We start from the raw sequence: 26205 nt of genomic DNA, 5'->3' as shown, positions 1-26205 counted from the left end.
GTCACGCAAACAAATTTCCCACAGGCTTACATAAGATGGTCCAGGTATGTGTCATTTCTTACATTTTCTCTATATAGTGCTGTTTCTGTCAATTAAATGTCAAAATCGTGATGTTCCTGGAAAAGAACTGTAAAAGAGTAGACCAATATCATTACTGGCAAAGAAAGTAGTTTTAACTTTTTAGCTGCTGGTTAATTATCCCTACTCCAAAGCAGTGTCAGAATTTTCAATAACTTTTCTAGCAGCAGTCTGAAGCTCCTGACAGTTAAAAACTATCTATAAGACACTGGGAGAGAAAACGCAGGGAGGTTTCTTCCTAAATCTCCTGAAATACAGGAGCGTTTATGTTGACATAGAGGTATTTTACTTAATGTGAATGTCCTTAAGTGAAGATATTTGAAATGTAGAAAGCAAACAGATGAGGAAGAATAAGCAAGGTTGCCATGTGATTTTGGCAGGCCCACAGTTACCATGACTATTAGCAACCTGTGTCGAGGCATGGGGAATATTACTGATCCCCTGTGTTATAGTAGCATTTGTGATCTGGAACAAAAACTCTTTATTTCCATGTGGAAAAGCTACAGAGGATCAATTGGAAAAAAGATGTTTTGGTGGTTGTTTTGGTTTAGGTTTTTTTTTTTTTTGGCTGAGGGGAGGGGTTTGTGTGTATGTTTGTTTGTTGGTTTGTTTGTTTGTTTTGTGAGGATGTATAAGTTATATTTTTCTGGAGAGGAATATATTATCCCTGGTTTTATTTGCAGTCTTATGCTCAGAAGGTGGGAAGAGCCCCTTGAGACTGTTTTAATTGCTATTGCAAACAATAAATTCTCCAGCTCTGTTATCAGGTAGTTTGTAGATCTTTGAGAAAAGCCTCTGTCATGAAATATGTCTGGGTTTTTTAATGGGGCCAAGAGGAGAGGAGTGAGAAGAGATCTGCACAGACTTGATTTATGAAAATTATTTGAAATTACTAATTCTGAATTTGAGGGGAAATTTACAAGATTCTGAACTCTTTTCACTATAATTAGCTATGCTGAATTTAGTAGCTTATAGGGTTATAGCAAGATAAGGTACAGATAGTACTTAGGTTTAGAAATTTGATGAGAAAATTAATCCAGCATTCTATGGAATGCCATTGCTTAAAGTTATCTCATTCTGGACTTAGCTTTTATGATACGGTTGTATTTAGTTTTGCCAAAATAATTGCTGGCTTTCTGCACTGGTCAGTTGGTTAAGTAAGAAAGATTTCGACAACACTCATTAAAGAATGATATAAGAACAGGCATGAAACAGCCAATTTAATCTGTACTGTTATCAGTACTTTAGAGTTACTTGTAAGTAATTTCAGTCTTCTCCTTCAGTACGATGGAAAAACTGTTAAATTATGATTACTAACATAAGTTTTAAAGCAGTAATATTATCTAAACTGTTCTTTTCTATTATTAAATGTAATTATTTTAAAGGGTTCTCTGTAAATAATTAAAAAAAAAGAAATCTGCTTCAAATTGAAAAGCCAGTCTAATTTATAGATATACTTCTTAAAATACCTGATTTCGAATAACATTAACTATTTTTGGCTGCCAGCACAAGTGTTGTTCCACTAAAAATAACTTTGTTACTGTTTACAGAAATATTTTTTAATCCTCATGTAGGAAGATTTCAGGTTGTAAGTTATGAGAAAAGTAAATACCACGTTGATTATAAAACCTGACTTAGCCCCGAGCACCCATGTTTTGTAGCCTTCTGTTGTTTACAGCCATCTGTGTAATAATAGTACACTAGGGATATTTTGAAGGAAATCAATGGATACATTTTTATATAGGTTGTAAATATATTTCCCCAAAGTTTTTGCAGTCACTGCATCTACTTTTGGGGTAAAGTCCAGTAGATTCTGAACAGCACACAGAGGCAATACACACATGGAGGTCCTCAGGATAGACATGGCATTCATTTGATTGAAACATACATTTGACAGGTTTGAGTCTAGAATATTCTTAGTTCTACTGTGGCTGTGTCATTCCTCACAGTTAAAAAAGAGACCCCAATTATTAGTATAGCATTTGTGCAGATTTGTGTAGATAAGAATACACTTCTTCTGCTCTCAGCCAAATTATCCCTCACCATACCCTTGTGCCACTAAGGAAATCTAGGGAAACACACAGAATCAGCAGTTTTAGTTCTAATTTGATTTGGTGTTACCTTTTTAACATAAGCCCTTATTCTTTGAGAATGAGTTTTAATATGAATGTGGAAGAAATGAGAGGCAACTGACCACTGGAACAATTGGACTACTAAAGGCCTTAAAAAAATCCTTTGTTTTTTTTTTACATCATGAGTTGCACAAATCTTGGTGATCTGTTAGGTGTACCTTGGAGATTAAGGTATATAAATATATATGTATGTTTGTGTGTATAACCTAATGGTGAAGCCTCCATTTATCTCAGATGAAATTCAGTAAGAAATTAATTGAAAAACATCAATATTACTGATGTTAGCTAAAAAACAAATAACAAATGTGGTGGTGCATTCCACAACCTCCCCTCCCCCACCCTCGGCCACCCCCCCTTTCCAGGCTGCAGTGCGAGAAATGCTTGTTCATGACAAGAGGATGACAGCTACTATCATCAACCTAAATTGTGGAAATAACAGAAAATTAATCTTTGTCAGTTTAAAAAAAATTATTATTATTTGTAACATCCACAAAAGATGAAAAATAATCCATGGAAAAGTACTCCATTTTAATGCTTAATGGACCAAAGCCTACTTTTAGTTGTGCCAGTGTAAGCCAGTTGGCTGAATTGGAGTTCTCTCAGTGTAACAAAACAGAACCTGTCTGTAAATTTATCCCTTTAATAAATGACCGAGGTGGCTCACAAAAGTGATCTTTATAACGGCAAATTCAGTTGTGCCAGCTTCTTTTGCCTTTTTTGTATACTAAATAGCAATACATAATATTTCTTATTTAGAGAGTGATTTTATACATACACCCCATTTAAGAAGCCTGTATTACTTTACATCAAAACCATAAGTGAGAGAATTTGCCAGAGATGACAGTGGCGTTCCAAAGCAATTACATCCAAAGATTTGACTTCGTCACGGTGTCGGATGTGCCTGTAGCATAAGAGGACAAATTTTAAATATCTGTGAGAAACCAGTGCAGTTTATGATTGTCGTTCTGCAGTACTTGAGTTTGTAAACTCTGTCCATACACGTCGAGCCACCTGCAAATGCACCTTAAGCCCTAATGGAGACCGCCTTTCTCTGTCGGAAGGCAGTGATTTAGGCTCGTAAATGTCCGCAAGAACAGGAGAGCGAGCACTTGAATTCATACTGCTGAAGTAGCTCACTTTTAAATCCGAACTAGCACTACTTGACGAGCGGTACGTGCACCCCGTGTCTGTGGTCTCAGCGAAACACGGCGTTTTCACTCACGGGAGCACCTCCCGCACGGAGGATTTAACCCGACGTGTCCGCGGTACTTCCCGCTGGGAAATGCGGGCTCCCGGCGAACGCTCTTCTAAGCCGGAGGCCGTCGCGCCGGGCACGGCCACGGGTGGGACCGACCTGGCCGGCTCCGTCGCTGCCGGGAGCGCCCTACCTGCGGCGGGGCGGCGCAGGAAGGGGGCGGCGCGGCGCCGCGGCGGTTCCGGGCACGTCGCGTTCCTCGCCCCGGGACCCGCCGCGCCCCATGGCCGCTCCGCAGGACCCGCTGTCCCCAGGTGAGGCCGGCGCCGCTGGGAGCCGGGTGGGCGGGCGGGGATGCCCCGAGGGGCGGCGGCCGCTGCCGGGACCCCGGCGGTCTGGGGCAGGCGATGCACGGGGCTCGGCCCGCTGCACCCATCCCGGGCCGGGCAGAGCCGGGGCCGCGGCTCCTGGGAGCCAGGTGAGGAGCGTAGCCCCAGCCCGGCTGAAAAGAGTTTTAAAGTTGCTCCCTTCCCCCTCCGCACACGCCAGTTAAGTATGGTAATAATTTATCATGTGCTCTGCTGGTGTTATTTAGTGTAACTTGTCTTGTCAAGCCTGCTCCAATATTTAGCGTCTAAGTTTGTGCTAGTTAACAGCATGTTCAAAATACCTTTTTAAAAGACATTTTCTTAGAAGACCAGAGCTCGGGTGGCTACGAAGTCCACGTGCATTAACTCACATAGTAATTATAATGGTGCAAATGACTTTTAAGCACCTCGCCTGTGGTGTGCCAGCATCACAGATTTTTTTCCATGGCTATCTGCTCAGACAGGGACAAAGTTTTGAGTCGTTGACAGTAAACAAAAATGCACAAGTGCTGATGGACTTGGGCTTTTCTGGGTACTGAATATTCTAGTATAATTTGCCATATCTTCTCCGATTCAAATCTAAAATTCATGTGCCTCTAGTCAAAGCAACATTTTTAATTTGGGTTTAGTCAAATAATTAATCTCCATGAGCAGCATTAGTATTAGAGTGATTACTTGTTTAAGTTGTGCTAAGCTAAACTATTAATGTGTATGCCCAGCCTTGGTGTGGAAAAGGTCTTGTGTGCATGGTTGAACTATGTAACTATAGCCGGTCTTAGTTGCTTCACTCACCTACTGGTGGTGTCAAGACTGTTGCAGAGTAAGACTAACAGGGAAATACTGTCTGTGCTCTTTGGTGAACCCCCTCCTTAAAGGTCAAAATCCTGAGGGTCTCTAAAACTCGCTTTCAGACTTATTCCAATGCAAGGGTGCAAAGCAGCAGAGAAACTGTTTGCACTGGTAAGTGTGGGGTATTGCATCCCCATTATAGCAGCAGTATTGGACAGAATGAAAAGGTGGGCATGGTACAAGTCTGCTGCTCTTCTTGCAGACTGGTCGTACTGGGTGGGCCCTGGCAGAACTGTGGCAGCTGCTGAGCAGCGTGCAGGTGCTGCGTGGCAGAAATGAACCTCAGGAGCAACAACTGAACCTTATTTATGTCTTTCTGAGTCAATGTGCACATGCTGATTTATGTCCATCTGAGTCTATTCACTTGTGGCTCCCTGCAGAAGTGTGGGGAAGTAAATGTGCTTCAGTGTCTGTATCCTGTTTGGGACAAGTACAGTGATTTTGTGATTTTGTGAGGGATCCCAGGTAATGTTGTTATGAAGCTGTCTGTCAAAGTAACCATGAAATCAGTCAGTCAGATGATACCCTCAGTTCCTGTTGGCCTTTCAGCATGCAAAACTGTGGATGATTTACATCTGAGATAAACACAGAACTTTCCACCCTACTGCTTTGTGCACCTGTGTCCAGCTCTGACATGAGCTGTGGAATGCTGGGGCAGATGCATGTGGGAAAGAGAGAAAGGACATTCAAATTGCCTTATTCACAATAAAATATTAGGTCTGTTTTCAGATTATCTGCCTACTATGAGTGGTCAACAAGACCCTGGTGAATCGTCTAAAGCCCAATATGTGGAGCCTTTAATCTTAGATGCAAATATTCATACACATACATGCCACTTATAAAAAAACTGGGGACTTGGTAGTGCTCTGCAACTGAAATAAAACAATGGAAATTACTATTCTCCATAAAGAGCTATTAAATAAAGGGAAGCAATTGAGGTATAGGAAATTAAATACAATTTTAAAATACATTTCAGGATGAATGCTAAGCAAGAAAGATGCAGATTCCCATGACTGTATATTTGAGACCTAGAAAGCAGGATTGAGAGGTGCCACCCTTGTACCCCATCACTTCTTGTAGCGATACCCTTGGGTCTGTCAAATACTTGTTTCAAATGCCTGTATTCTCCAAGATTCTCCAGTTTTTTCAGTTCTTCCCTCTGGGTTGTGGAAAGTAAGTTACCAGTGTCAAAATGTACCTTGGTGGTGTTGTGGAGATGTAGCAGAGAATGGAGGAAGGAGCCCTTACATTACAGTAGCAAGTGAGGTTCATCAAGGCTTGGTTGGGTGTTCTATGGGGTCTGCCTTCACCTACCTCAAGGCTCCTCTTACATGTGAAGAAAAAAGTTCTGGGGCTTGTTTTATTTTCTTGGCTGGTTGCCTTTTTTTTTTTAATTCATATAAGAATCTGTAAGGAGGAGCTGAAAGGCCTCCAGGATAAAGCAACAATAAGGTGAATAAGGTGCATGCTTTGCCACTGGCTTTAAATGAAAAAACAGTGAGACTAGGGATGCCTGGGCTGGCCTTCTTCCCTGGAGCCTTTCTTGGCTCCCAGTGCCGCCTTGTTTTTCAGCTTTCCTTTGCTGGCTTCTCTTTGCCCAGTTCCTCTGCATCTTTCCACTGCAGTTCCCACTAGGAGCTTCTATTTTTGGCCCTACCCTCAAGCAATGTCTTATGTCAGCTTATTGTATTTTCCCATGTCCCAGTGACTCTCAACTTCTCTGCACTTGAGAGTTTGTGCTGACTGTTGCTATCAGGGCAGGCTTTATCCAGGACATTTTATTAATACCGTATTTCTAGATCAGGGATTTCATATGTACCAAAAAAGGCATGACAAGAACACGGGCGTTTTGTTTGTTTGTTTTCCTCTTCTGCATATGGCTTTTTAATTTTCAGTGTGAACAATGCTCAACTGCAATTTCATAGGCCTCTGCCTTTTTCAAACATTCAGTGTGCAGACTGTGCTCAGCCCTTGTCATCTGATCATGTGCCACCTACCTGGCCAATACCTGTGCATTTCCTGGGGGTTCTAGCTCTGAGAAAAGCTTTACATGGAATCTCAGGGACACCCAGGAACTGCTGGTGGAGGCCTGCTTGACAGAAGCAGGAGGGAGAACAATTCTGTCCTATTGCTGCCACCTTTTTTATTTTCAGTTTATTGTGCTGTCTTGCATTGGTTATTGCTTCAGCTTGTTCTGTTGTATTGAGTGGGTTTGTAGGAGTGGGTCCCAAATAATGCTAAATTTTAGCTGGTTAGAATAGTGTCTGTGTAACTTCTGTTCTGTTTTGGGACTCAGTGTTTACAATGTGTGCTTTGTAGTTAATTTCTGTGACTCTGTTCTAAATCTACTGGGTTTTATATTACAAAGAAGGTAATCACCAAATACTGATTACAATCATGTCTTACTTGAAAACTTAATGTGTACTTGCAGTAAGTGACTTTTAGAGTAAGAGTGACAAGAATGAAGATCTTTCCACATAATTTAAAATGTTTTCATATTTTTGAAAACATTTATACTTATCACCAGAAGAGATTTCTGAAAAATATGGCAGGACGATGTTAAATTACAGGAGTAGTTTTGTGAACCCTGACTTTTGTATGAGATTTGTTTCAGATTCTCTGTGCAATTGTGGTCAGTATTCCACTAGTATTTGTCAATTTAGCCATTGATGCAGAGGGGTTAACATTTCATTATTCACCTGCAGGTACTTTGAAGATTAATCTTTTGATTCTCTTGATAATAATGTAGTTGAATTTTACTGTTCTATTGTATATAAATAATTAATATTTTGCTCAAATATTTTAATTAGTATTTTCAATTTTCTATTGTAATCTGGTGTTCATTATAGTATTAATTTTTGTTGTAGTGGGTATGTTCATTTCCTGTTTGATTTGTTTCTTTGAGGAGAAATTTGAATGCTGTAAGTAGGAGACTAGAACTTAATTCAGTTTTAGAACTGAATTTTAGTATTTATTTCTGACGTTTTGTGATTTTTTTTTTTCACTAAAGATAGTTCAGGATTTTAGTTGAAGTCTGTCTTTTGTTAGGTTGGAGTTGGGTGTCCTTATTACATGTAGTTTCTAATGTTTGTGCTAGTAGTTCCTACATTTTCCAGTTTGTCATGTTTTCTTGTGGAAATATGACATAATGCATGTAATGGCTGTATAGTGTTTTGCCTTGGTCAGCCAAAGAAGCAAAAATATGAATTGGCAGAAATACTTTGATGATTATGCAGTGATAAATTTCTCCTTTTTTCCAGAAGATCAAGCTGCAAAAGAGCCAGTGGAGGATACAGATCCAAGCACTCTTTCCTTAACAATGGTATGTGTTTGTGGTCTAGTGCAGTTGAAATCATTATAGCTCTCTATGGCTGTGTAGTGCCACAATGAGATAAAACATTCAAGGACGCTAACTCAAACTGTGAGTGTATATACAAGATTTTGCTTATCTGTATGACTGCACAAAAAACCTTAATAAATTAACCTGTGCAGTCAAAGTGTAAATAATTCCAACATGTATATCAGCTGACCTGGTTGGTTTATCAGTGGAGCTGTCCATGGATAACCTCCAAAGGCTGTGGCAGTGACATCTCTTTAATTTAAAAAAGCACCAACGATGGAGAAAAATTGCTTCTGACATTCTTCTGTCTACATAGTTTGGATGGATAAAAAAGCCCACCTAGGGCTTAAAATTTCAACAGTACTAAGCTATTATTACTTCCTGTCCCGATTTGAAGTCATGGAAAGGTAGGATCCAAGAGCGGTGCCTTAGGCAGGCTCGGCTGAGCCTCGGGAGGGACCAAACCGCGCCCTCTGGTGCTCGCTGGCTCACGGGCGCCGCTTGTGTCGGGATCTCAAACATCCCGGGCTCCTGTCGAGATGGGAATAATACGTAAGGTGAGGGCCATAGGGAAGGAGGTAAATTTCAGATCTAATTATAAGTTATGTCATGCCCGGGAATCAGTAGCTGTCACCTTAAACTCAGTAATAATATCTTCCTATTGCATCTTAATCAGTTAAGTAGGTTTAGAGCAGAAGGGGAAAATATTTATTTTTCTTTCAATGCAGTAACATTTTATTACAAGCTAAATCTGCTAAAAGAGAATTTGTAATCATGTCTGTTTCTCCTGGCATGCATTACCTTTTCAAGATTATCTTGCTACTTCAGTACAAAAATTCTTTTCCTAAACCCTGTTTTTTCACTGAAAATAGCTTTAAAAATACTGTAGCAAAGCAGCAATCTCTATTACTTCTTCATGTACTAATCAGCAGTGTTAGTAACATCTCAGTTTCCCACAGAAGAGTGTTGCTGTATGTGATGGTGAACAGATCAGCTAGTAGCAACTTGAGAGATAAAATTATGCACTTACAACAGGATATAAAGAAAGAGCATATAAATACTGTTTCCCCAGCATAATTACACTCAAAATAATAAATATTGGTGTTTCTTGCCTTTTTGTGACAGACTGAAAAATATCCTGTCCAAGACACAGGAGTACCTAAAGGTAGGTACTGTGAATTATGTCTATTCAGATATCATTGATCTGTGTTGCTATCTTTAATAAAACCAGTGGTGTTACCTAACAGTTTAAAATACTCATACTTTTTGCTACCTATTTGTGTTTTAAATGTAATGCCCTCTTTATTTTTGAAGTCAGTATATCTAACTTCTGAAATTTCCTTCCTAAGTTTAGTTTTGATCTAAAAGTCACTCTAAAACTACCATTAGAAGACCTGGGTTCTTCATCTGAAGGGAAAATACAGTGGTGCCATTGAAGGACATTGTTCAGACAAAAGATGGGAGAGACATCATAATGTTAGATGGTGGCTTTGAAGGGACTACCAATGCCTTCATGTTGTCAGAAATAAAATATTTCAGGTCCTTCACCTCTGACTGTATTCCCAGCCTTATAACCAGTCAACTCTTTGTGCCATCTTTTACCTTCAGCAGGTGTTAATACTGTCTACTGGGGAACCTACTGTTATGTCTGCTTTGCACAAATTCCTGTCTCTCCTTGCTGCAAATGCAGTGAGGGAGTGCAGGTTCTGAAGAAAAAGACATGGATTACAGAGTGTGAATATCCTCCTTATATTTCCTTGACGTAGGGGGTGGGATTTTTGTTGTCATCCCAGGCTTCGCCATTGACTTCTGTCCAGGGAATGCACGGGCAGGGCTTGGCTGAAGAGTACTCTGCAGGAAGTGTGTTCCTGTACTGCACAGCAGGTTTGCAGTGGAACAGCCCCAGGAAATCAGGCTAGTCACAATGGAAACTTGTGCTGAGGAGTGGGAGCAGTATACCACTGGGGTTAAAGAAAAGTTGGAGATTATTCTGGGGCTTGAAAAAGCCAGACAGAGGAAATGAGCACTCTTCAGAAGTGTTGCTGAGCAGGGAAGGATCATGTGGGATGAAGACTCTTTGAACTCATACACTAGTTTCTGTTTATTTGCAGGCAGATGGTTTGGTCCTTCAGAATTGTTTATTAGCAGCCAAGCAATTACATTGGAACATTCTTTTCAATGTTCTATTTTTAATTTCACCCATGACATTAGATCCTCCTCAAAATTAATTAGATAAATTCCCAAATTTCAAATTTGTCAGGGTTGTTTAAAATCCAAAATTTATATCCTAAATGTATCTAATTTAAAAAAGAAAGCTAAGACATAAGTAGAAATGTCAGCACTTTCTGTAAAAGGGAAGTGCACTTGGTCTACATTTAATTTTCATTTTTGCTCTTACTTAGTGTAAGAAGATGTAATTACTAATATAGCTTGACATTTCCCCTTTGAAGTTGAATGTGATACAAATACCTCCTAGTTTTCTGTTAATTTCTGTGAATTTAATTATTTCTCTGAGAATGGCTTTTCATAGTTATTTCTATAAAAAATACAAACTTAGAAGTATGAGTCTGTCAACTAAAAATTGTAACAGTTGTGCTGATCTGATTCTGTATAACACACAGTTATGTTTGTTTCAGATTTAATGTTTGAACAGACAGTACATTGGTGAGAGGGGCTGTCTGTTTATTTTATTGGTCAATTAATTAATGGGCCATTTTAGAGCCATAACTTATTAAAGTTATTGGCACCCTTTACTGATTATGAAATAAAAGAGAGTTGAGGGAACTTCTTATCTCGCAGAGGTCACCTTAGTGTTTATCATGATCTGATAATAATTCTATTTCCACTGAAATATAGAACAAATTTCATACATATTACTTCCACAGGTTTGATGTCTATGCCTTGCATTTTCAGAGAGACTATTTTGGTGGGTTTTTTTGTTTTGTTTTGTTTTGCTTGGTGGTGGTGGTGTCTCTAGACATACAGTCATAAAGAGTAATGATGAACTTCTACCAAACATTGACATCACTGGGGATGAAGTATTTTCCAACAGTCTTATCAAAACAGTAAGAGAGGAGAATAGTGATTTTTGGTTTCCTTATTCTTGCAAGTGTAAGGATGATTTCTTTGATTCTTGAGTGAGTTAAGAAAATATTGCTTCTTTCTGTTGTATGGTGATTCATAAAGGTAATAGAGGTTCTTCAATGAGATCTTGCCACTAAACAAACAACAAATGGAAACATATCAGTGCTCCAAATATAGTCACTCCCATGCAGCGTTCTTATGTGTAAAAACATGTATTTTTAATAACCCTTGTGTTAATGGTTAGTCAGCACCTGATTCAGGGGAATTATGCAAATAGTTTGATGAGGAGGAGTATACTAATCATACAGAGTGCACAAGGTCCACAAGGGTTTATGTATCCTTTGTATTCCATTTTGAGGGCTGAAGTGATGCTTGAAAAGTTAGCAGTTTGTACTGTACTGGGGAATGCTGTGCTTTTCAGTGGACTCCCAGGGCTGTTGATAAACACACTTTGAAATGGATTATTTCAATGCTTCAGCAAATTCCTGTTAATAGGAATCACTAGGATGAGTTCAGTTCACAAAGGGGCAGAATAAAAGATAAATATTTATGCAGTACTTATTTTAGCTGTCATTTTAAGTGTAATGAGAAAAGCAAAACAAAAATTGAGTGACTTGTGACATCTTCAGCCTAATTTGTTGTGTTGGTTCAGTTAATATTCTGTAGTCAGCTTTCTGAAAGAACAACATGACTCTTGCTTTAAAAATAATGTGATGTTTGTTTAGAAAACAACTGCTACTCTAATATCTAGTCTCTGCAAGGATTATATTTCTTCTCACAGTCATGCTGTGCATGACTGTTACAGACTCTGCTGATTTAACATTTTGGGCTTTTATTCTAGCAATTCCCACTGTTTGATCATGATATGGAGTTAAATTTTGTATGTTAGACATCTATACTATAATTTGTTTGATAGTCTTACTATTTAATTTTGTGTGTGAGTGGAAGACCAGTTTTTCACACTCTTTGCCTTAGATGAGGAATACCTAACAGATCAAGTTACTTTGGAAATTGCATCTGTGAACATCAAGACCCTTACATCAGATTCTGGCCTAATACAACAGGTAAGAAAAATGATACGTGAATGTGAACTAAGTTACTGCTGTTAATTCAGTAAGTATGTTAACAAATAAGTATATTTTCAGACTGTATCTGGAGACCACAAAATTATTCAGTAAAACAGACCAGAAATTTGCTTTCTTTTAAAGAGTTCAATAAAGGGGGCTTTTGTGGAGAAGAGCAAAAAAAAAAAAAAAAAAAAGATATTATTTTATCATTAACATGTACTTTTTAGTTTAAATAGGTTTTGATTAATGTATAGATGTTCTGAAGAAGAGCCAGCAAGTGTTAAAGCTTTGTCATGCATGCTGTCCCTCTGGTGAAAATATTTCCTGGTGAAAATAAAGCTAGACAGAAAAGAAGTGAAGAAGTAAGGAATCTTAGATTTTGCCTTTAGAGAGGAATTAGACTGTTTTACTTTGATTTTGAGACACTGCTCTTCCCATAGTTCAAACACTGTCCACATTTTGTGAAATCTTTCATTGCCATAGGAAGGGCAATGCTGAGTGACTCCCATGCTCCATGATAATAATCTTTCAAGTGAATGTTTTTTTGCTGAATTTCAAAGTAATTCTCTTTGGGTTGAGCAGAAAACTTGGAGAAGAGAAATTAATGAGCATTTTCCAGCAAGATGAAGAATTAAAAGGAGTTCCTAATGCCAGAGTCCCAGCTGAATTCTCTCAGAAACAAACATGGGTTTGGTATGCATTTCACAGATGATGGAGGTAACTGTTGCTTCCCATCATCAAGAAAAGAACATTTATTGGCAGCTTAGAATCACTAAAAAGATAATTTAGTGTATTAGGGTTGTAATGGTTCCACAGAGCTGGAGAACTTTCTGCTTACCTTCAGACTGTACATAAGTTTATAGCTTTGATTAGACCTGTAGAGGATGATTGGAACTTCATTGTGGGCAAAAACTATTCTTGCTTAATGCCTTCATTTCCCTGGCAGTAACACTACATTGTCTTATTGCAATTACATTACAAGAAAATGATCTTGAATAATCCTGAGTGCATCTGACTTGATAAATTGGATAATGACTGATCAGTAAAAATATGAATTTTGAAAACAGATTTATGGCACAGGTATGTATCACTGATTTTCTTTGTACTTTTTGCAGTACTACTCACTCTTTATTTTTTATGCCTCATAAGGGCACTTAGGCATTGACTTTCACAGTAAGGTTTGAGCTTCAAAGAATTGATAAAGTCTGGGAAATTAAGTTCAGGATAGCAGTTAAGTGAGCAGTATCTGCTTTTCCTTTTTTTTTGTTTGTTTGGTTTTTTTTGTGTGAATTTTTTATTTTGTTTTTTAAATTTGCTTATTCGATTCTTTTGAAATAGATCTTTGGGGAGGCTGAGCTGTCCTGGGAAGTTCCTCATTCTCCCCAATGAGTTTCTCTTCTGGGAATTTGCTCCTTGAGGCTCAGTAATAACATTCTGCCTTTTTAAGGCATTTGTGGGAGTGGAGACAATTACTATAATCAAGAACTTGAGATTTATTTTAACTTTGGGTGCTCACATGTTGCCATGAAGGCAAACTTGGTGTTTAAAAACCGTTGTCCAGATAAAGATGTTGTGGTAGAAAAGTAAACTGCTAGAAGATAATGGCAGGACTTACTCAGTTGCAATTGGCATGTGCAGAATCAAGATCTCTTGAGCAGACAGCAGACATTTTGATGTTGCGTGTGTGGGCTTGCCGTTTTCAGGGAGTAAAGAAATATTGAAAACAGTATGCAAATTTTTCCTTTCTTAACAAAGTCTGTAAATATTTTGGAGAGAGTTCACCTTTTTATAATTAGATTATGAATGCATGCAAGTTCACCACAGCAACTGAAATTGCCTGTATTCTATTTTTGGTGGATTTCTTAGTAAAGAAGGTGTAGCAGGTAGGACTAGAGTTATCTTATTACACTATATTGTTACCCATATATTGACTTTTATTTGTATGCACAACCTGCAAAATTAAGAAGCCTGCTGTTTCAGAAGAATGACACAATACAAAAAGATCAACAATACTTCATTGCAGCTATCTAAGGGGAAAATCCCCTTTACTTTCATCTTTAAATACTCAACAGAAGAAAGCTATTTCACCTGGCTTCACACCTGCATAGTTAAAGTAAGGGCAGCTGCAGTTTCCCCACAGTTCTACAATCAAGGGGCTGTCCTTCCAGTTTTTAGAGGTGGCGAAGTAGTAGAACTTAAATGTTACAATGTGCGTTACAGTCTCAGACTGCTAAGTAATTTCATTATGTTTAATTAGCAGATGAAACACCCTTGAGGGAATGTTAACTTTAAATAGGAGGAGGGTTACATGTGAGCTGCAAAAATATTCTTGTCCACCTGTTGTCTATAAAAGCTTCCTATGTGCGTAAAGAAGTTTATAAAAAAAATTCTCCACTTTGCCTAGATCAACAAAACAGTCCCTTAATGCTGCTTGTTGCAGGCAAAATTCTTGGTATTTACATTGCAAAACATTTTAAAAAATCTTTTTAATCAAACCATATTAATTGTTAAATAACCTTTGAGTATTTAAGAGAGAGTTAGTCAAAAGATGCAATGCTACAGCATATCATTAATAAAAATGCTGTTGTTCAGTGCATACAACCAATAGGGCAGTTTTATGAGCCAAAGAATGGAAATGCTGCCTGAAAAGACAGCAGATTGTTAGCAATTCCTCAAAACAATATGTATATTCCCTGTCTGAATTTACAAGTAGCTTGGGATTCTTTTAAGTGAACTCCTACTGGCTGGAAATTAGTCAAATACTTATTCTGGTGTTCAATTACATTGTTTTATTTTTACTTTATATTTGTTTTCTGCTTTGTAGCCAGAAGACAAAGACACACAAAATCATACTGATGAATCGCTTTCAGGTAATATGTCACCTTTATTGTTCTCCATATTTTATTCCTAGGTTTTATTTGAAAGTGCTTTTTTAAAAATTGCTATTTGTCATAACAAATAACTGCCTGGATAATTAGTGCTTATGGAGCTCATTTTATTACCAGTGTCATTTACAGCTTCCCCTTTGTTCTAAGAGGATGGTGATGAATAATGCAGACCATACAAAATATGCTAGTTGGGCTTTCCAAATACGCTTAGTACCTCTGCCTTTGGAGGTGATGTGGAAATAATTGTCAGGAGAGAGCAGAAGCTGGCAGTAGGCTGTGAGTGCTTATCCCATAATTGGTGTGAGTTCTGCTGGAGAAGGGTGTGTGTGTGTGTATGCTATACAGTTCTCTTAGCCTAACAGTCACAACTGGAAAGTTTCCTATTAGTAATGAGCCTTGTCCTATCAGGTAGTATTAGGATCATGCAATTAGTTGGGTAGTGCTTGTCAGTCCCCCCCTTGTCAGTCAGGGGCACCTTAGAAAAGCAGGAATCCTCATGATGCTTTTGATAGTCTTCCAGATGGTATAGCACAAGAAGCAGGTTGGTTTAGTTTTGTTTACTTATCTGTGCCCTTTTACAGAGGTGTTTTCTTTACTCCTTCCCTGTTTCTATTGGAGGACAAAACTTACCCTGGCAACCCTGCCAGAGTAAATAAGATGAAATTCAGATAGGGTGCTCTCCTGCCCTCTAAGCTCAGCCAGAAATTTGATTGGGTTATATTATATTAATTTTGCCTTGTCTGTATAAGTAAAGGTTGGTATGAATGAAGAAAGAAAGTTTTGTCTCACTTCAGCAAGTTTAGGGTGCAGAAGAAGAACAGAAGAGTAAACATACATATTCCTGTAGAGAACAGCTGCAAGGCCTGTGGAATACCTGTGAGCTAAGATGTCACCAGAACATGTTTCCCTTTAACAGGGAATTTAAGCATTTGTATGAAGTTATGTGTCTGCAGCAGTGTTGTTGCTGCATGTCCTAACTTGTTGAAAACTTCAGAAGTTGTCCTTGGCCTGCTAAAAAAACAATCTGATGAGCAATGTTACAAAACTAACAACAGCCTTCTTTGTTTAAAAATAAAAGAGAACATGCATGCAGACATTATATGCTGGAATTTTCACACAATTTGACAGTAATTACTGAAAATAAATAATTGATGTTAAAAAAAGAGCCACAAAATCCCACAAACAAATAGCCTGAACAGATGCTGTTGTCCTTATGAGTAGGTGGCACTAACTACCAGATTTATCCTTTGCCAGAGATACAGTTCAGGCCTCTAATACAGTACTTGTAAATGGTATGTCAATGTTTTCTGTTGTTTTTAATCAATCTTTTGATTACTATCAGCCCCTTTTTCACAGAGTTTTGTCTGAAGTATGACGAGCTATTTCCCTATTTCAAGCTGTACAATCAGGCTGGAGCACAGAAACTTTACGAAAAGCTTCTAGGTTGTGTCCATTATATACTATTTGGAGATACAAGATACTCCCTGCTTTCAAAAAGGAGCAGGGAGAGTTAAGGTCATATCTGCAGCCAAAATGCTCAGACCATGTCCTGTACTGTGGCAGTGTTAAAGGTCTTGGTATTAGTGTTTGACCAGAGGTATGACTCAAACTGGTTTCTGTGTGGTTTAAGGGATAGTAATATATAATATAGTCTGATAGCACCACATTGTTCCCAGTTTTGGGGGAGATACTGATTATGCTGTATAGGAGATTTCTAAATAGCAATTTTCAGTATTTGGTGCAGATTTTAGAACGTATCACCAACTCTTTCCAGCAACTTGGTAGTTTTGTTTTTCTTACAAGTGGAGGAGTATGCACTTTATTCCTTTTCATGATGTACATTTAAAATAGGTTTTGTTGGTAAAACAGGGACAGTTTTTGTGAGAGCCCTTACAAAGCAAAGGAACATACCTACCTTTTCATTGTGTTAAAGTACTAGATGTTAGTTGTGCTTGGATCTGTCAGCAGAGGTTCTCCTGTTGTTATGAAGGTAGCAGCTCAGAAATGCAAAACCTTTTCCTTCATTCTACAACACAGGTACACAAGATGTACAGAATGCACACATAATCCTGTTGGTGATGTAAGTGGGCATTATGGTAGATCCAAGGAAGAGACATTGTTCCAAAAACAAAAAAGGGGACAATCTTAGCTCACACGCTGCATCATTGAATCCTGTGTCTTTTCTGTAAAAGTATAAATACAGTACTTTCAAAATTACTGGCTTTTTGGTTAAAGCCAGTTTTGACTAGAGTGTAGTGAACAGAGAAGTTTTAGAAAGTTAATTTAATGAGTTCTTCATGAGAAAGAAGAGGCATTGCATATCAATATTCTGACTTTTTCAGAAGCAATTCAAAGAAAAATAATGCTCCACAACCCTTTATGCTTTTGACTTTTTGTTCCTGGTGATATCACAGCAATAGATCCTAATTTCTTCCCATGTTATGGTTTTCACTGCAGATCTCAAGAAAACCTGCAAAGAAAATGTCACCTGCTCCTTGTGCTTATTCCGTGCACCAACCATCAGTGACATGCTCAATGATGAGGACTTGTTGTACACAGTGAGGCTAAAGCTGGATCCCTGCCATCCAACAGTGAAAAACTGGAGAAATTTAGCAAGCAAGTGGGGGATGACTTATGATGAATTGTGTTTCCTTGAACAAAAGCCCCAAAGTCCCACCTTGGAATTCTTGCTACGGAATAGTGACCGGACTGTGGAGCAGCTGATTGATCTCTGTAAATTTTATAAGAGAATTGATGTTGTGAAAGTGCTATTGAAATGGGTGGAGGAGGAATGGCCCAAGAGAGGGAGCAGAACTTACCAGAATGACTTCTAGGTCAAAGAAAGTTGTTAGTCTGTACGTGTTAAATGCTAGCTACCACTAATACATTGGAAGTTTCCCTTGCAAGAGAGAAAGCCTGCATTGAGGGTTTGTATACTGTGTAAGCTTTATCTACTGTATACACGAGGTAAGCTTTATGCCCTCAGGGTTGCAAAGATAGCCTTCCAAAAGTGGATGGAATCATCCAGGTTGTGTTCTTTAGTCTGCAAATACCTTCAGTTTTTTTGCTGCTGTTCACAGCCTTCCTAAACAGAAAAGGAATTAAAAGGCCAGACCATTAGTTTTACTGCAGCAGTTGTGTGCTGTTGTTATTGGGAAAGCCATAGTTAGAAGGCAAGTCTCCTGGCCTTACTGGTAGCCCTTCTACAATTTTGTATGTTCTACCTAGTACAAGATGAGGTGGAATCTTTTTCTTCCTTTTTATTTGCTTTTTAAGCTTTGTGACACTGTTTTTGGCACAGGAACACCGTGGTGTTCCAGGCAGCAATTTGGATCTGAATGTTACAATTAACTGAATATTCAACATCACATTTGAGCAAATTAAGTCTTTTTTATGAACAGGAGTAGACACTAAACAATAACAGATGTTAAACAAAATAATTGCTCACATGCTACTACATCATAGGGCATATATTTACTATAAGAAGACATAATGCAATTCAGAGAGACTTTTCAACCCATAATCTTCAGGGGCCAAAAGAACCAATTAGAAGGCTCTATGCTTAAAATTACTTTTCAAAGGTTTAAAGACAGTGTACACTCTGAGTGTAGGTATCAAATCCCTCTCACTTTGCAGTGTGAGATGATGACACCACAGGTTCTTGTTAATATAGACTGTAACTTTCCACAGGCTATGGTTTTCTTTACAGCCCTGTGGGTTAGCCTACTTTCTGCTGTACACCAAGGCAGTTGCAGGCTTGTGTGAAACTAGCACTATATATTGATTAAAGCCACTCTAATAGAAAATGAACAGCTGAATTCACATACAGCCCAGGTGGATGATTATTAAAGCACTTATAGTGGTTTAGACTGGGGTTTTTTTAATGTATTTTAATAGTCTGAATTACACTGTTTACATTTTAAATGTTTCAGAATTGGCCTTTTTCCTACCATTCTTCGGACATCTCAGACAATGTAGTATGTACATAGGTGTATATACCTAAGCACTGGTCAAGATGTGGGGCAAAACTAGAATGGGGTGCAGGTTGATACACTGTTTACTTTTCTCAAGTAGAAATTATAAGAATTAGTAGCAAAGCTAAGAGAAGTCTAATGCTGTATGCTGAGTTTCTTACTGGAAGAGTTTGAAAAGCGACCTCTAGTAATACTTTACTATAGATACTGAGTGATATGGTTATGGAGGAGCTAGAAGTAAAGACTAACATTTTCACTTCAGGCACTTGTTCTGGACTGACATAAAATTTGTTTTATTTTAGTGACTTCAAGAAGCTGAAAGTCTTGTTTCAGGGTAAAGAAACTGACCTAAAATTGAATTTTTAATTTTTCTAGAAAAGACTGGAATTTGTAATGAATTTTTTTAACCATTCCTCAAAAAAAGCTGCTACTCTTTAGAACTCTAGTTTTCTAACTGTATTTTAAGGAGAAAATTTTACTGCTCTGTCTTGTTTGGGCTGCTGTTCAAGTGTTCAGTGGTTCTCTTCTAGGAGTGGGTGTTTCCCAACAGATGTCTGTCAGCTCATAACTTTTGCAAATAATCTTCTGTCTTGAGTTAGATGCTCTAGATTCAGCTTTGGGGACTGTTGCTGTGGCTGGGCTGCCTGCTGCTTTCATTTCGTGCAGAGGCATCCACTGCTGATGTGCAATAGCTCATAATGCAGCTTGTCCAACATAATTCCCATACCTTGGGCTGACTGCATGCAGGATTTAGGATCACATGCCTGTGTGTTAAGTTGATCTTCTGAGTGATGAGTGCTGGCATGTATGCACACAGCTTTTACCTCCCATAACATACCACAGGTATATCTGTGTGGTATTATAATATGCTGTGCTTTGGTAGATCCAGACCAGCTAGGAACTGGAATCCTCACTTAAGAATCAGAATGGGAATATGAACTGATGCAGTAGCATTCCTGAATCAAGGTGTTCAACTGAAATCTACCCCCTTTCTTGATTTCTGGGTAAAAACTGTAAAATTTTGAAGAAACTCTGTCTTGTAAAGATGAGTTTGATCCCTTAAAGCTCTTCAAAAGTCCATGTCAGATGAAAATAAAGCTGCTTCTAAGAATTCATAGGTGGATTCTGTATAAATTCAGCTCTGAAGATTGAAAATGTTAGCCTTAAACTTCACCACACACTGGATTACTCATTACTATACTTGAAATACTCTTTTTCCTCCTTGTATGCCATAAATGGAGATGTACACACTCTTTTTTAAGTTTTATATCTGTTTACAAGATATTGATTCTGAGTGTTCAATTTATTCTTATGTCTTCTGTTACAATGTGTGCTATTTTTAGAAGAAATATAGTTGTCAGTGTTTGACTTGGTTGTATTTGTTTTTATTACAGCTAGAAAAACAGCTGTTTTCCTTCTCACCAGTCACCTTGGAATTACTGAACTATCAATTAGTTGTTCTGTCCTTATATATGAAATTCATGATGCCTTAAAGCACTTATGTTTGCAAGATATACTGCTGTTGAAGAAAGGAAGATGCATTTTTAAACTCTTTTCCATATGAAAAATGAGTTAATTTTGATAAGATGATGAACAGAAACTTGTAGCTGAGTTAGTGACTAAGAGGTATGAAATCTGTATGGGATGAACTTTTGTGAATCAATAATGAATCTGATACTGGATACTATAAAGTTCTCTAGGCTATCAGTTTTGTTCCATTATATCCTTTTCCTGTATAAGACCTACTCTCTCTTCAGGGATTTCCAGTTTTTTGCCTGCTGTCTTTGTGTCTGTGGGATGATCAGTTTTGCCACCCATTTTGGCTTCTATGAAGCTGGCCAAACCACTTATTATTTCATTCCTGCAAGCTTATCTAAGATAAAGTGAGCTTAATAACTGTTCTTAAGTGACAAAGTTACTGTGTGTTCCAGGAGAACCTAGTTTTCCTGTGAGGACAACTATGGGGTATCCCCAGCAAAATGGTGACAGTGTCCAGTTGCCTTACTCTCTGCATGCACTTCCCTTGGATCTGTGGAGAGGAATGCAGGATGGATTTGGAACTATCCCTTTGGAACCTACCATAAAGGATAGGCATACTCAGCATGGTTCCAGATGCTTGCTTCAAAATAACTTGTACAGAAACTGTAAACCAAAGATTATTCCTGAACCAGTACTGAAAAATGGAGAGCTGCAGCTTGGCCTGGGCAGTGCATTGTGCAGCAGACCGCATATTTTTCACTGTCTCAAAAGGCCTCCCACAGTTCCAAGTCAAGCTGTTAGCAAGAGGAAAGAAATGTCAGTTCTGCCTTATGGTTCTTTAAGCTAGGGTAGCACACTTGACTTGTGGCCAGACATAGATGGAAATTATTTGTCAGACAGCAGAATTGTTTAAATAAGGTCAAAGAAAGTGCATGGCATTTATAATAACTTAAAAGAACAGCCTACTTGTATAATTTTTGCAACAGATAATATTCTTCTGTCCATGAAGGCAAAGCAATTAGTTATTCATAACTACTTTCAATAGATGTTGTAAATTTTAAATTTTGGCTCAGTTTTGGACAGAAGGGCAGAGCACCATTAAATAAGGATGTGAGGTTGTTGCCTGTTTTGACAGAAAAGTGCTTTTCATAGTCCCTGAATTCAGCTAATCTTGATTCCCTGGCTATAGTCACTTGGCCTTAAGTGGATAGGGAAAGTATGGATCTATTCGTCAGATAGGCTGAATATCAGCAGCACTAAAATAACTTACTTTGAGAGGTGCAGTTGGTGGTATTTGTCTGTAATTTGGCTAAGGACTGGAACTGACTCCATCTTACAAGAAACTGATGGCAAAGAGTAATTAGATAGCCTTGGGAAAGGGTTGCTGTGCCCTCTGTTAGTGGCAGAGGGGCAGTTAACAGCTGGGCATACTTACTAGCTTAATCTCTGTATTTTGCCTTTGTAAAACAGTGATTCTTAATTTCAAAGGCAGGCCATTTGAGGAAATGTGTATTTGTTATTGTGGTAATGAGAGTTGCCTGAGATTCTTAAATGAGAAAGAACCGCATAAGTAACTTGGATAATAAATGTGTTCTGTGTATCTATGTACAGCAAGGGATGGATACACAACTTTATACGTTCACGTGAAATTGCTTATTCTTTTTTGATAATAAGTTTGTTTCAAAATGACCCAATATTTAATTTGGGAATGTTTTTTGCTTCAAAAAATAACTCAAGTTTCATGTTGTTGATGACATTAAAAAAATTTACATAACATAAAAGTTTCTTAACAGAAAGAACCAGGATAATAAAGGGCTGTGCAAATCCTTACAGTAGTAAAAATATCTTGAATCTAAGCTGAGAATTTATTTTTGTCTTTGCAGCCAATATACATGAGCTTCCCCTACTTCATTCACAATCCTGTGAACAGTGGGTGTTTTTTTGGTCCTTATTTGCTTATGCCTCTTTCTCAGAAGCTGAGAAGTTCACTATCTCAAAGGTCTGCTAAAAGCCTGATCCTCTCTAACCATCAGGAAACACCTACCATCTCGTGGTGAGAGGTGATACTACAGCCCTCGCATGTCTCCCTTGAAAATGCAGCAGAGCTGAGGGCAGGTGAGCTCATCTGTAACTGCAGAGACTCACCAGGGATATCCAGGAGCAACTGCAAGGAAAATGATGAAGGTGTGAAGGTAGAGTTCTAGGGATCTTGGGTTTGGATAACAGTCCCCAAGTTTGGAGAACATCATACAGTGTTTCCTGGCTTTTATCTCCTAGGTAGGCAGGGATTGAATCACTATGTGCAGATCGTAGCATAACTGCCTGGGGGTGGGGGTATGCTGGGGTGTGCAGACAGGGCAAGCACAGGCACAGGTTCACTCTCCTGTCTACTGCAACACAAATGAAGGAGTGATCCTGACTACTTCAAGAAACCTAGAGTGTCATGTCACTGATTTAAGAAAGGAGGGGTGAGTATGTTTTAAGAGTTATATGGCCTAGAATTGGTTTTCAGAAGGTCTAATGACTTCTTGGTACCTTTTTTGTCCTTTGGCCTGCATATCTATTCTGTACCTTGTTTGCTCTTATGCTTCTCTTAAACATTTTGCTTTAAAAAGTAGGCATTGCAACAAAAAATAGAATACTTGTTAGTTCCTGAAGCAGCTGTATAATTTTAAGCTTTTGGATCTGTAAGCTCATTTTAAAAACCATGACTTTTTGTTTCCTGTGATTTGCAACTTTAAACTGAAAACTGGAAGATCTGAATGATCACTGAAGCTAAATAGTGACGTATCAAGGAAAAGTTATGGAAGGCCACTGATAAACTCGTAGCTAAGTAAAAGCTGAGCCAACTGGGCTGTCAGCTGAAATTTTAATGTTGGTGTACCAAGAGGACTCATGTCCTCCTTGAGTCTAAAGCTTTTCAACGAAACTAGGGGAATAATTTCCATGAGAACATGCTGTAATGCACAAACAGCTCCACTAAAACTACAGAAGACACAACAATGTCAGTCTTTTGAAATCATAGGACATCCTTAAGCATAAAATGTCTGCTGAACAGTCCAATGTGCTAGAGGCTTTACACCTGTGGCCTGTAGTACTGTGTAATCTATGGGAAAATAGCTATTCAGGTACAACAGCACTATAGAAAAATTAGCCAAGAGTAACTTCCATGGGAAAATACCTTAATGGAGACTAGTGCTTATTTGTTTCAAGTCTAGGGAATTCCATTATTGATGGAAATTGTATAATTGGAACTGTGCATAAAATACCAGGCCAAATAAGTGTGACTATGTATGTTTTCACCTTGACTTTCAGCCATGGCTTGCTACCCTGAGAGAGACAGGTTACAGGCTTGGCATCAAAGACAGGAGAGGCAGGTAAAATTTCTTAGGGGTAACAGGGTCCTCTATGAAATACTACATTATGGCCAAGAATAGCTGCTATATTTACTTCAGCTGAAATTGGCTGTATCTGTCTTGATAAAGCATTTCTGTTTTTCCAGCAAGCAAAATTCTGCTGGAACATGAGAAGTCTGCTGATAGGATTGTACATAGTCCCAGCAATGGCTGAGTGCACATCAAATTTAGAAGAAAAAGCCTGAATTAGGACTGGGACTGTGGAAATAAGGGAAGACTTTCTTATTTGCTGTCAGGACTGTCATTAGTAAATGGTGCTAAAAATAGCAGTCACAAGAAATCAGCAGGATCAGAAGACAGTCTATGAACAAAACAACAGCACTTTAGCACAAAGATGCTGAAGCTGTAAGCCAACTGACTCATTGTCAATGCTACATTAGGTTTGGGTGCTGAAATAGGGGCTTCCCTGCAAATTTCATAAACTGCCTATGACTCAGCCTAAAATCACATAATCAAACAGCTGTTCTGCTTCAGTAAGGAACTGGTGCATAATTCAAATCACTGTATTTCCTCTGGATTGTTTCTTCCCAAAAGTAGAAGAGCCCTGAGCAAGAATTAGTAAAGCAGTAAAACTTTCTTTTCTGTGGTTCTAGAAACAGTTCCGCTTATTGCTATTCCTTTCAGCATCATATTTTTTTATTCCAACCTTTCAGCATATTTTCTGTCTTTGCTGTTTGACCTGAACTTTCAAACCTGCTTTGAGGTTGCAGTCTCATACTGACAATTGAGTGTATTTAATGTATTTATGTAAGTCTGGTTTTATTAAAGTGCTCTACTCTTTCAACTAGAGTGCCTGGAAAAATAGATTCAAAGAAAAACTAAGTGGTAGTTTATTTGTTCTCTTTTTAAGTAGCGCTGTAGAATTATGTAGAACAGTTGAATAGCAGGCTTTTTTCTGGCAGCTAACTATACACTGTAGTTGTCAGTCCTCTCTCACAACCACTCATGATTCTAAGGTACCTTTCCCCAGGCAATCTGCTTTGCTGCTCTTTTATCCAAGCACCTCATTTCTACCGTTCTCCTCAAAAGAAGTGTTATCATACCTTTCTGTGAACAAATCCTTCCAGTTTTATATAGGTAAGCTGAGGTACCCATAAAAGCAGCAATCCTACAACTATCAGAAGAATTCTAGCAAGTAGATAGATGATTTGAGATGGGGCTTTTGTGTCGGTTAATTGTGGAATAAAAGACTGGATATTATCTAGCTAAGATACTCTAGTGGTCTTTGTGACAAGTGGCTGAATGCCATTCTAAATTCTCTATAGCCATATACACTGCTTTTTGCAAGGCAAAGAAATACTGAATGCCTTTATTCGAACAGGAGATGATGATTTAAGCTTATGAGCCTTTTATATTGCACTCTTTATTTTTGTGCTCATTTTTTCCCCATCCAGTGTATTAACAGAGGTTGTAGTGCTTCTCTGAGCAGACTGTTTGTTGTTACACATAATGAGCTATAAAACTGCAAGGGGCTTTGTTGGCCTTCCTGCTTACCTTACCAATCCTACCAAAATCACTCTTAGTGGGGCTTGCAAGGGGACAGGAAGATAGACCACAGCCTTGAGGCAGACGGAAGCTGGCTTGGGACAGAAATGACCACAGTCATTGTGGGTCACTGGAGAGCCTGGAGAGTTGAGCACAGAGAAACCTAATGAGGTTCAACAAGGGCCCGTGCAGGGTCCTGCACCTGTGGAGGAATAATCCCAAGTACCAGCACAGGCTGAGGGCAGATCTACTGGAGAGCAGCTTGGCGGAGAAGGACCTGGGAGTGTTGGTGGGTGAAAGCTGACCATGAGCCGGCAGCGCCCTTGCAGCAAGAGGGCCAAAGGTGTCCTGGGGTGCATTGGAAGAGTGTGGCCAGCAGGCTGAGGAAGGTCACCCTGCCCCTCTGCTCCACCCTACAGAGGCCACATCTGGAGTGCTGTGTCCAGTTCTGGGCCCCTCAGTACAAGACAGACAAGGAGCTCCTGGAGAGGGTCCAGTGGAGGCCACAAAGATGATTTGGTGTCTGGAGTATCTCTTAGGAGGTGAGGCTGTGAGAGCTGGGCCTGCTTAGTCTAGAGAAGGCTGAGAGGGGATCTCATTAATGCATAGAAATATCCCAAAGGTGAGTTCAAGAGGATGGTGCTAAACTCTTGATGCCCAGTGAGAGGGTAAGGCGCAATGGCCATAAACTAAACCCCAGGAATGTCAGGGAGAACTTATGCAGAGGGTGGCAGAGCACTGGGCACAGGCCTTCCGCGGAAGCACACTACACGCAGGAAGGCGCAGCCGCAGGGGACGGAGCGCAGCGCACCTCACGCGGTGTCAGCCCGCCCGCCACAGCGCCCCCTCA

The 26205-nt window shown here is 39.0% G+C and overlaps 1 protein-coding gene across 3 annotated transcripts; it reads left to right on the top strand.

Moving 5' to 3' along the window:
* EDARADD (EDAR associated via death domain) lies at positions 1–20343 on the top strand. 3 transcript variants are annotated; one of them, XM_021527197.3, is made up of 6 exons: positions 1–44; positions 7883–7944; positions 9088–9127; positions 12022–12110; positions 14938–14983; positions 17459–20343. In XM_021527197.3, the coding sequence occupies exons 2-6, from the start codon at positions 7942–7944 to the stop codon at positions 17833–17835; spliced, it is 555 nt and encodes a 184-aa protein (XP_021382872.1). In that variant the 5' UTR covers positions 1–44; positions 7883–7941; the 3' UTR covers positions 17836–20343. The 3 variants fall into 3 exon arrangements, with proteins under 3 accessions (XP_021382872.1, XP_021382871.1, XP_085431551.1); XM_021527196.3 differs by lacking the exon at positions 1–44 and adding an exon at positions 2661–3719; XM_085575425.1 differs by lacking the exon at positions 1–44 and adding an exon at positions 3621–3719 and having other exon boundaries at positions 7886–7944.
* The last annotated feature ends 5862 nt before the right edge of the window (positions 20344–26205 follow it).

Source organism: Lonchura striata, chromosome 3 (genome assembly GCF_050655825.1).
Source record: "Lonchura striata isolate lonStrDom1 chromosome 3, ASM5065582v1, whole genome shotgun sequence".
NCBI lineage: Eukaryota > Metazoa > Chordata > Aves > Passeriformes > Estrildidae > Lonchura > Lonchura striata.
Note: the sequence above shows the minus strand (reverse complement) of the source record. Positions and strands in the feature narration are given on the sequence as shown.

Excerpts from the sequence above, each read along its gene's own strand:
- EDARADD (XM_021527196.3), top strand. The coding sequence starts at position 3,689 with ATGGCCGCTCCGCAGGACCCGCTGTCCCCAG. Across the intron at positions 3,720-7,882 it reads GCAGGACCCGCTGTCCCCAG|AAGATCAAGCTGCAAAAGAG; the intron begins GTGAGGCCGGCG and ends CCTTTTTTCCAG. Across the intron at positions 9,128-12,021 it reads AGACACAGGAGTACCTAAAG|ATGAGGAATACCTAACAGAT; the intron begins GTAGGTACTGTG and ends TCTTTGCCTTAG.